Here is a 12360-nt window from a genome sequence, read left to right as displayed (position 1 = left end):
TACGAGGACGAACGAAGATGAGAATCTCGGGCAGCGTAGGGCCTTTGGGACCGCGGTAGTGGGAAATCACGAGGGTATGAGGTACAGCGGGCCGGTAAGACGGGGAAAGAGAGAGAGAGAGAGAGAGAGAAGACCGGGGGTTTGGGACCCGAGATCGAGGGTTCGTGGAGGGGAGATGGCGCGTGCCTGTCCGTGCGGCTATATAAGGCCCCGAACCCTCATTGGCTAGGCATTTCGGGAGCCAGAATCGTACCGAAAGCATCGAGGGTGAAGTTTCATTTTTTCTTCCCACGCTTGTCCTCCCTTTTTCGGTCGATCGGTCGATCGGTCGGTCGGTCGAGTAGAGTAAATTTGCGCGTCCGTTCCACATCTTTACGCGATCGCGTGTATACCGCAAGGTGTCGACGGATCGCATCGAACTTACTTGGACAAAGTTTCTCTTCGATATATCGAACAGTGCAGTCTACGAAGGTCGTCTGGCACGCGTTACCACAATTCCTGCTCTTGGGTGGTGGGGGATTCGGGCCCGTGATATGACTTTAGTGGGGCTCAAGGAGGAAAGCGTCCTGCCCATCATGCTGAGTGTACAGCAGCAGCATCATCACCACAGCCTTCACGCTACTTCGAGCGCGCAGACCCATCGCGGTAACGTGATTGTCTCCACCAGCGGTATGCCAACCAATAATAGTAGTCTGCAACACGGATGCAAGCGCTCCAAGATCTACGGCCAATCCAGTGGACCTTACGGCACAGTACCGCATCAACCTGCCTCGGTGGCTAGACGAAACGCGCGAGAGCGCAACAGGGTGAAGCAGGTAAACAATGGATTCGCCACTCTGAGGCAGCACATACCGCAGGCGGTGGCGCAGGCGTTGGGTAGCAGTACGGCCGGGACTCACGGTGGATCCAGAGCCGGCAGCAAAAAGCTGTCTAAAGTCGAAACCTTGAGAATGGCGGTGGAGTACATCAGGAGTCTTCAGCGTCTTCTGGAAGAGCACGACGGATCCGAGTCGAGCGGATCTTCGCCAACCTCGTCCACATCCTCCAATTCACCCGCCTGCGGTTCCGAAAATGGGATCGGTTCTGATCATCCAGCGGAATTGAGACTACGAGGTGGCATCACCGGGGAAATACGTCATCACGAATCTGATCTGCACCGTCATCAACATCTCCGGCAGAATGCAAGCCCGACTTTCGTCCCGACAACGTGTTCAGAGGCATCGAGCTCGCCGACGCCGAGCTTTGTCTCCGAAACCTCGTCAGCTGGAAGTCAAGGTTACGGCACGTCTGGCACACTTTACACGTATTCCGACAGTTACGACAATCACGAGCCGATGAGTCCAGAAGACGAGGAACTACTGGATGCCATCACCTGGTGGCAGAACCAATGAGAGAATGCTCATGTCGATTTCTTGTGGCCTTCTCAAGGTTGGTGTCGTGATTTCTTGTTTTTCTTTTCTAGTTGTCACTCACGGGTCATTCACATTGTAAAGTTTCATGATCCTCAATAGTTGCATCGCGTGTCGTAACTGTAAAGTGTAAATGTCAATCTTATTCATTAATCCGTTTAATAATATTTTTGTGGATTAATTGATCTTGAATCTTATTTGTAATTTCGGATACATTTTTATAAAAATGTATCTCTTTCAATATTTAAATTCTTAAAATAATGTGTGTGTCACTTTATTAAAGTCTATTTTAGAATAATTAATTCAGTTAATCCAACTTTGAATAATTAAACGACATACAATCGATTATTGAATCAGGTGAACGCACATTCGATCGATTCGTTTTATTTCTCAAAACATTTCTTCTCATTCTTGCCACCCTCACCAGTTGGCGATCATATATATTTTATCCAAGGGTGAATGTCTCGCTACGTTACCGGGAAGCTCAAAGAAATTTCCGACTAGATTTGTGACCTTGCCCTCTCACAATGGCGCGCGCGAACCCTCGCTGAAACCCTGTCCATTCAAATCGCAGACTCCATTCAATGGGGTACCGAGTATACATTCGAGACGCTTTTGTGCCGCAATTTCTTTCACGATACGTTAATGCGTATATATGTGTGCGTCCCTCCTCTACCGTTTTTTTTGACCCCACCCCCTGCCTCTCACCCTTCAGCGGGATTTTCGAGTCGCTCGATCCGATCATCAGAAAAGACACTTCTTCTTTTAGAGTTGTATACTGTATAAAGTGTGAATTTTAAGACTCTACTACTTTTAATAACAAGGGTACGCAATAAAAAACAATAAAAACAAAGATTATTTAAATTCTTCATCGTGAAAATTATAATAGAAATCATTCAGTATAACAAGTTCAAGTTATAAAATAAATTCGAAATAGGATATTTTTCTTTCTCTCGTTCTCTGCATAAGAATTTTCTTTTCAAGACTCTCTTCGATAGTTTTTAATTCAAAGATTTCAACAAATTATAAATATAAAAAAATCAAAGTTTGCCCTTTCCACAAAGCCCGCGTTCAAATTCTACTCTAATCTTGATGGACGTAACTTTCGGATCTCTCAACGTGTGTATGGTCTTTCCTTATCCCTGTCTCTCACTTTTCCCTTATATCGCTGTTCTCCTTTATCCATCTAACGTTCCTCTCTTTTTCACGAAGACGATTTCGTTTGCCGCGTTTAACTTGAATGCATCTTTCAGAATATGCCTGTCCCTCGTTTGTCGGTTTTTGAACCGGTACGATGTTCTTCTTTCTCTCTTTTCTTCTCTCATTTCCACTTTTTCTCTCGCTTTTGCCCACGAGGAGCGAGAATCCTTTGCACTAAACCGCCCTTACCTGAAATCATCCCCTTCTTCTTTCATCTCACATACCTGCAGAGCTTCTTTTTTATCGTTTTTTACCAACAAGAAGCGTGATCTAAACAAGATCAATATCGTTTACGTGAAAGCATAAACATTAAATGTTATAAAATTAGTTTAAAATCTGAATAATGTTTAAGTCAAAATAACAATCTGTGTCGACTTCTTTGTTCAAAAATAAAATTATTATCTATAATATTAGTTTAACTAATCAATTCCTTTCCGTTTTTTGTTACAGCAATGATCGAATGAAGAAGCGCATCAAGAGGGTCAAAGACAAACATGAAACGAATGACCGAAATAAAGGTAAATGAAGAAAGCGGCTGTTGCATTAATTATAATCTAGTCATATTACTTTTGCATTCTGTCTAAATTAGTGTAATATGTTATCTTATTTTGTACAAATGTGAAAGTTTTTTAAATGTATTATCTCGAAAAACTGTCGTATCGATGTAACAATCTTCAAAGCATACGACTAAAAGTAGTACTTTGAAAGTACACACCTGTACAACAAATATAAAATTGCAATTTTTAATTATTTTTTTATACATTATGTAATTTATTATCGCAAAAATACTTTCTCGTACTTTATTATCCGTAACTAAACATGCTCTCTAAGATAGATTGACAGATTGATTATTTATTTAGGATAGCTCATGTATTCGAACATTTCTAAATTATTCTTCAAATATTTATTTCATTAAAAAAGCTTTTTAAATAAAAGTTGCATGATTTTTCGAAAGCGATAGAAAACGATATGAAAAAATAGTTGGAATAAACTATGAAAAATGCATTCTTTAAAATAAATATATGCTACCTTATTTTTATATTTTTGTATGTAAAATGTAAGATAGCTCAAAAAATCGATCAACTTAAAGAAAATCAATTAGTGTAAAAAAAATAATACAACGAATATGCCATTGTATTAAAAAAAATAAAAGTAGTCTTTATTATTTAGATCTCGAAAGCACACATATAATTTTATATAGAGCAAAAATTGATGTTATAAAAATGGAAAATTCTTTCTCGAAATCATGCAAATTTTGTTTGAAACGTTTCAATGAATTTTAATTCACCAACAACTTGAGATTGGAAAATAACACCCATCGGCATCTCATAATTATTATTGTGTATAATAATTATAATAATTATTATATATTATATTGTATTACATTACGTTATATTATATATATGTCATGTTGTATATTGCATTATGTATTACATTATATTATATTATATAATTATTGTACAATAATAATAATTATACACTTATATATGTTAAATTGATTAAATTGCACAGTACTTCTATAACATCTTTACACAGATTTTATAGAATGGCTCGTGAATAACCGAGTGCTAATGAATAAATGTTAGTGCTGTCAGTATTTAGATATCCGGGTATTTCGCGCGTTTTCCCGGTATGTTCGATATTATATAATTATTATTACTTTTTAAGTACATTACATATTATTACGTTACTTAATTATTATTATATTATATTTATATTATATGATAATTATAATTATATATTGTTATATTATTGTGTATTAATTATTTGTAGTATTTTGTTAATATGTAGACCAAATAATGTCTATATATTTCTCGGGCTATACCCAACATGTATCTTTATCAAAATTCACAAAAATTGCATGCGGATACTCATTGTCAGATCCATTATTTTATTTTATATTATTTTTCGAATAAACCTTCAATATCTGGACATAATTAATCCTTATCCTTTTTCACGATAAATTTTTATTTAATGTGCTCCAACTATAATTTATGATAATTTATACCTTATAATACCTTATAATTTATTTATATCTTATAACTTAAGATTCTATAATTATAAAATTATATATTTTTTAAGAATCGAATAGTATTGTTGATCAAAGAAGAGATTCAGGGAATATATATATATATATATATATATTAGAATATAATATTATTCTCTGATCCTGTTTACATATTCAAGAAAACGATATTTTTTACTGTTGTTGTATTATATTAAGCACAGAAAAAGAGAGGAGATTTGTCGTTTTTTAATTATAGAATATAATTGTAAACATAGCCTCATTGTGTTTAATATTCACTTTCCTATTTTAAAATAAGTTTTGTACCTGGATAATACCAGAAATATCAGGATGTCTAAGTAGTAGTATTCGAAATATTTATGTACCTGAATATTGACAACACTAATTTTTTATGTCGTAAATTATGTATAAATATGTACGATGAATCACTCACATAATCGATCGAAGATTTATGTATTCGCTCAGAATAGATCAATGACGCTTCGTGATCGGTAGTGCCTTTTTGTAAATAAAAAATATTGTAATAAAATTTGACGGGAATTCGTTGAATACAACGGATTACGTTACGAATAATTTTATTATACTATTATTTTTATCTCCTTCCACCTCAATGCCATTTTAAATATAATATAAAACTTTATTACAATCTAAATATTTACTTGAAAAATTTGCAAAATATTTCACATTTAATTACATATTATGGGTTCTATTTATTTATAAATACATCCATAACAGCTAATTTGAGATAAAAAAATTGCAAATTATCATGAAAGTAATAAGCCCGTTCAAACATAAATACAACTGAAATGTATCATATACGTCACTGTAAATTACAAATAATTACATATATCCCAGGTGAGAGATATTTTTGTTGGAATTACTTTTACGACTATAAATTGCCGATTTCATTAATAAAGCCAGCTGCAAAAGAGGATATAATATCCCTCACACACATTTTCCTGTTGTATTATTTTTAGATTGAAATCATAATAATATATTTAGTATATAAAAATATATACACATATTTATTTGCGCTTTTTCTAATAAACAATCTTTTAAATCTTAAATATAATATTGGACAGTTTAAATATAAAGGAAATTTTTATAATTATTTTCTTAATATATGTATATCAACTTTTATATTACAATAAAGCACTAATTTTGGGAACAAAAAATGTAAAATAATAAAATCGAGAGACTAATATGAACTGTCAAACATTGGTACATGTATTGCAAAAGGAGTGAAATATACTTAAAATATGTCGCTCTTTGTAGTGAGTTTCTTTCCGTAGCGAGATTTAATTTCTCTTGTATTCAGATCTTTCCCGGCCAAAGGTTAACAACTAAATGAGACTACGAGTTTCTCTAAGTGTCAAGGTTAGTTCCCACTCCAGTAGCCTCGAGCTATTCCATGTAAACATTGTACTTATGCCCCTTGTATTTATAGTCCGCGTATGAGATTATCCTTTGTTATCGTAATAAAACTTATTCAAGAAACATTCCAAAACGATGTGCGCGATTCAACATTGCCGTATTTTTTATATCAGATTTAAATCTTCTTTCAATAATTTATAAAGCGTTTCCGAAAAATAGTGTACTGATTTTTCTAATCTTAATATTATTAATTGGATTTTTCTAAAAGAAGGAAAGAAAAATAATTAAAAATTTGTCGCTTTCTGTATCTTTAAATAAAATATTGTTCTGTTTTGCGAAGGGAATTGACAATGTTGCAGCGCAGAAACTGTTCTCGATTATCCCCATCAGTGTCTCTGAGATTCTTGAGTAAATAACAGGAGAAAATAACAGTAATTTCCCCGTCGTACGTTCCTTTCGGGCGTCGGCTACCTCACGATTTTCGAAACCGCAAAACGACTGAGTTGGTGTTAAACACTGCGATGTGTGTGCCACAATTGACTTGCAAAATGCATGATGAATCAATCCAACACAATGTCAAACAACAAAAACACGGTTTATTAAAAAATAAAAATATACTTCTTGCTATAAAAATGCATCTAAATCTAAATTTTAATTATGCAAATTTTTAATAAACATACCTTATATCTTAATAATTTTACATTAGAGAAATTTTATTCTCTTTTCTTTTGTATACACATTTGACGTGTTCTAAAGTTCAACAAGCATTATTTTAATCGAAGGGGAGGAAATAATAAAAGAAATGGAATAGTCGACGAATTTTTCGGTCCAATTAATAATTCATATTATCTTATCTATACTGGCGAGCTGTGCGAGAACACGAAGAGGAACGGTAATTGAGGTTCACGAGGAACGATCGGATCGTGGGCCCGGTCTTACCGGTGCAACGAGTTAAAACGACGCGAGCTGCTTCAATGGTGAATTAACTGTGCGAATCCAGATCCGTCTGACCGGTAAGGATCCTCATTGAAAAAACAACTAACGACTCGTCCTCGTTGTTCCATGGCTCTTCCTTTCAGAGACTGTTTCACATTACATTTAAAGTTCAAGGACACTCAAGATATAGCTAGACTATAGCTATATTTTATTAAATTAATATCTAATGGTATCAATTTTTTATTACCGTCAAAATTGACATAATAAGATTTTTCGAATACATCAGTTTTATTATAGTGAAATATATAAAATTTATTATCACTCTTTAATTGTTGTATCAAATATTTTTTATTTTCTAACGCATCCTTTATTTATATTCTTTCAATTTTTATGCACATATTATATAATTTTCTGCGTTGGATATTTATCTATTAAAAAATTAATTATAATTTTTGCAGGTTCTTTCAGTTTATCTATATAGCTTTTATATAGGTTTTATGACATGATGACAATGCTTTGGTTTTGTAACTACTTGACCACTTGAAGAGCGCATCCCGAGGTGCAAAAACAATCCATGTGGCAATCGATGATCCACTTCCGGAAAGAGGGATTCTGTAAAAAAAAAAAAAGAAGAGGAAAAAAGAGATCGACCGTTGAAAAGTCAACCGGGAGAAGAGTGCTGCAAACGCGCGCCGCGCTCTCCCACAAAGTCCGTTTCAGGGACACTTAAGTTAACACGAAACCCAGAGCAAGATTTCAGCCCGGCGCGAGTCTCGAAAGGAACGAGTCTATAATATATTCCGTTGCGTTGGAGCCGCCCTTCTCTCCTTGAAGTCCGGTCCTCCTCTCGGTCGCGCGTCAGCGTTACTCGCACGCACGCACGCACGCACGCACGCACTCATGCACTCATATACGCAGCGCAGCGCACGCGTGCACTCACGCGGCTACTATATGGCCCCCCCCAACAGGATAATTAGAGGCAAGTTTCTTCTCCGAGTCTTCCAAGTCAGCCGGCGCGCTGCATCACGTTCTGTTCCGTTAGAAAGAGAGAGTGTGAGAAAGGACGCCAGGGGCTGCGCCATGGAAAGGTATTGTACCACCCCGGCGTACTATCGTTTTCTTCTTCGATTTTGCTTCCGGACGTTCTCCGTACGATCCCATACGTCACGAGAAGCGCGCGGGGAGAGCAAGGTGAAGGCCCGAGGGACAGCGGAGAAGATGGGCTGGAACACCCCGCGAGCCATTACTTTCGCTCTCTTACTTTCCGAATCGCTGCGAAATAGATTTTCGGGTGTCTTATCCAATTTGGAATTACTTGAATAGTAAATAAATTTTATATTAAAATTTATCATTAATTTTTATTATGAATTCTATATTAAAATTTATTATTATTATAAATTCTATATTAAAATTTATTATTATTATAAATTCTATATTAAAATTGATTATTGGTTTATTATTAATTTTTAATGTTTAAAGACTGAATGTACTGAGTTTATAAATAATTTTTAGAAAGATTTCATATCTACTACTTATCAACATTTCTCTAGCGCTAAATTTAATCAGAAGCCACTATCAAATTATACGATCAAGTGAATATAATATTATAATGAAGGCAAGTTATCCCCTGCGCTGCCATTCAGAGAAAGAGAAAATATTCAATTCTCGTATAATTGTGGCCGAGTGACAGCCAGAAAGGCTTACGAAAGTCACGAAAGTCATCGGCATCGCCGGAAATCATCGTTCCGGATTGACTTTTCGGGAGTGAGCCGTGATACATACACGTGAATGACACGGACGGGAGTGCTTCGTTCACTTCGATTCCATTGGGTCATTCAAATGCGGCTTTTTGGGCCCGAAATGAGGCCGGAAAGACGCGATGTGTGAGTGAAGGATGAGAAGAAAGGAAGAGGACTCGTGCCTTCGCGTCTCACGGATTCGCCAGAGTGTCGTGGGTGGTCGGCCGAATAGCGTCCCGGGATGCGCATTTTGGACGCTGCTTCTCTTCAGGGAAGAATTCACATGCGACCGCAAAAGATGAGGGAGCGAGATACCATCCGAGACGAAATCAACGATCGCGCGCCAATCGCTCTCGGCGAACCCGTCCGGCAACACAGTCATTCTGACGCTGCCATTAAATCGTCCACGATCTCACGTTAATGCACTTGTGTACATCGAGTTCAGATCCTGGTTTAAATCCATTTTTTAATGCTGACATATATGGACACGTACATCCTGTTAATTAATAAATTAATTATCCAGAGATTAATCTACATGTAAAATGGTAATTTAATACGTGGTTGAATAGTTAATTTTGTACAGATTCTTCACGATTTCTAGACATCATTAGCAGGGTAGAAAGAGAATTATTACCTTGACTCTGCTCTTCAGATGTCTCTATTTATCTTGTCTACAGCATGACACATGAGATACACGGGATGTCAACGAGAAACAGGTGACTACTTGAAAACATATGAGAGCTTCTTCATATGAAAAATAAGTAAACGACAGCGCGTTTTCCGAGTATCACAGGACCGATGTCGTGAGATCATCGCTTATTTTTCCGAAACCTGATCGGTCACCCCACGAAATCGCTTTTGTTTCGTACGGTAAGAAGAAAAGTGTTACAAGAGGCTCGAGATCTCAATCTCGGTGTCGCCGTGAACTTACAGCTTCCAGGAGATCGCAACGGGAGACTCCCCAACCGCTGAGAACGAGAAAATCAATCTTACAATCCTTGGTTCGACGTCATAACTGGATCCTGGAGAAAAATCTGCTCGCGACGAGGAAGGTGTGATATCTCGGTTAGATCATCTCAATTCTCTCGGTCGTCTCGGCTCTCTCGATCCTCTCGGCGCTCTTAGATCCCTCAGTTCTGCCTTCCGTGGCTTTTTTAAGCGCAGTGGAAGGAATAATGCGTCGCTCGCAGCATTGGTATATGCGAATACACCTCGAATGCACCTCGACTGTACCTTGCATGCGCCAGTTTCACGCTCGCATAAAATTTCTCGCTTGCCAAGATTTGCGTTTGCACGGTTCCCATTATCAGGACGCGGCTGATTCCGATGCGTAATGAATAACGAACCGAGAACATTGTTGGCTCGTTAGGTGATTCGAAAGAAAGAAATGCCAAGTGGATAGATCGTGCTTTTCGAGTATCGATCGTTCGACGGTTTCTCTCTGAATGTTTCTTTTATCTCGATGAAAGATAAGAGTCGCTCGGACTGTACATTAATATGCAGGCACTTAATTGTGAGACAAAGAAATCCGTTATAAGCAATGCTAATTGCAAATTAAATTCAAGCTTTTGTTTCGTGTTATGGAGGAAAGATATATTGACAGCAGAATATTTTCTATCAAAATTAAAGATTTTCATTTCCTCTATGCTTTTAATTTGTTTTCTCAACAACTTTTAGAATTTTATCTCTCTCTACGAAATTAAAAATACCGCAAAATCTTCCAAAAGCCGTAATTCGGTCAATTAATCGGATAAATTCGCCTCGATAGATTGATCGGATCCCCGATAGCATGCGGCGGAAATCATTTCCAAACCGCTTGCTCCCGTGCTCCTTCAATTTCTTACGATGGACGTGGCCGGAGCGTAACAACAGCGCGAATCGAATAATGGTCAGGAACTTTGTGAACGAGGAGAGCTTCGCGCCTTCACCGACGTCGGCAGGAAACTACCAGGACGGCCGCAGTATTACGGCATAACTCCTCGACACGGTATAAACTCCAGCGGAGCCATTGTCTGTCGCCCGAGGCGTCCGTTCAACCAAGAGCTTCATTGTCACGATCCCGTAACCCATGAATGGCCGGCTATCTCGTTTAACTTCAATTACCGTGCCTTCCCTTTCATTGCGCTGGTGGTAGTAACGGGAGAGACGGCCCGACATGTGTGAATGTCCTCTCCTCCTTTTTCCCTTTTTTTTTCTCTACTCGGACCGTCTCGCTGTGTAACCTACGCCTTTGTCGCGGAAAAACCATATCCCGGCCTCGTTAGTCTCTACATTAGCCGGCGAGAACATAATGCAATGTGTGCACCGTCAAGTAAATATATCTGCGATTCACGCAGACAATTACGCGCATCGATACTTTGGGACCTATTCGAGGGGAAAAATAAATTAGTCTTGTAGTAAATCAGACTCGATTACGAATATATATCAACTTGGTGCTCGACAACGCTGAAAGCATCATGAGAATGCTCTGCTTACGTGGAAAACAATAGGACCTTTCTCCGAAGCATTTAACATCCGGTAGAAGATGAGTGGAAACAGCGGGGGTCTGATTTGAGGATCGGCAGTTATCGAGGTGTTAATTACTTTCTAATCGCTCATCGATATGATCGTCGAGACCGATGCGATGTGACTTTGCCAAAAAACAATTGTTTACGCTTTGTATTCCTTCCGTCCTCCCTCCCTCTTTTCCATCCTCATCGTCGCTCGTTGATCAACGCTCTCCGATACGAAGCAAATACATCATCGGGAGGAGCTGCAAGAAGCCCTTTTGGACCACCTGGTGAACCTGGAAAAAAATAATCAAAAAAATCAGATAAATCTAACAAGAAAACCTATGCAATCATCCCTCTTGGAGTTTAATGAGCTTCTAGCTTGTAGAATATTTTAAAACGAGAAACAACGTACCTCTTTTTCATAAATGTTTAATCGTTTAAAAATTAACTTGGAAATGCAGCTCTGTTTTTTTGTATCAAAATCTTTAAATGCAAGTTGGTACCATTAAACTAAATCTAACTTTAAAATTGTAAGAATATTTTTCAGTAACATCATTTCCGCTACAAATGTCATTTTGTAAAATAAAAATTTAATCAACGTCTTCCTTTTTCTCTCTCTCTCTCTCTTTCTATGAGAAAGCTCCAAGACCGGAAATGACTACAAATATTTATCTAACCTTCGTTCACGATTGCATACCTGGATCGAGCCTGGTTCAAGTTCGAATGACGCAACACATATTGCATTGATACGAATATTCATATAATAACATCGAGCATTGCAATTATTAATGTAACCGCAGCGATTACGTGACGAATAACAACAAGTTTACAGTCAAACGAAAGGTTTGTTTTGATCAACCTGACCGCGTGCGCATCGTGGTCATCGCTCCCCAATCACGACTGCAAATTAGTCGCGGCGCGATATCGTGGCATTAGAGCCGAGCGGAGGAGCGACCCCACGAAAAAGCAGCAAGAGGCAAAAAGGAGGCAAACATAGGGGAGGCGTTGCAGTTGTTGGTCGCATTACAGAAGGCAATATGCCGAAGAAGAGTTAATAAGCAGCCGCCTAGGAGCCGGGACGATCTAATGCCAGCCTAAATATACACGTCGCGACCGATGTTCCGTAGGTACCACCGGGCGCAGGGACTCCGCAAAAAGTCCACGTGGATTAAAAAAGCACGGAA

The 12360-nt window shown here is 37.9% G+C and overlaps 1 protein-coding gene across 1 annotated transcript; it reads left to right on the top strand.

Moving 5' to 3' along the window:
* Window positions 1–248: 248 nt before the first annotated feature.
* LOC105252390 (achaete-scute complex protein T3) lies at window positions 249–3348 on the top strand. Its single transcript, XM_011259742.3, has 2 exons — window positions 249–1428; window positions 3060–3348. The coding sequence occupies exon 1, from the start codon at window positions 534–536 to the stop codon at window positions 1389–1391; it is 858 nt and encodes a 285-aa protein (XP_011258044.1). The 5' UTR covers window positions 249–533; the 3' UTR covers window positions 1392–1428; window positions 3060–3348.
* Window positions 3349–12360: the final 9012 nt, after the last annotated feature.

Source organism: Camponotus floridanus, unplaced genomic scaffold, assembly GCF_003227725.1.
Source record: "Camponotus floridanus strain SB8 unplaced genomic scaffold, Cflo_v7.5 scaffold31, whole genome shotgun sequence".
NCBI classification, from domain to species: Eukaryota; Metazoa; Arthropoda; class Insecta; order Hymenoptera; family Formicidae; genus Camponotus; species Camponotus floridanus.
Note: the sequence above shows the minus strand (reverse complement) of the source record. Positions and strands in the feature narration are given on the sequence as shown.

What these genes read in the sequence shown, in the direction of transcription:
- LOC105252390 (XM_011259742.3), top strand. Translation starts at nt 534, where the DNA reads ATGACTTTAGTGGGGCTCAAGGAGGAAAGCGTCCTGCCCATCATGCTG.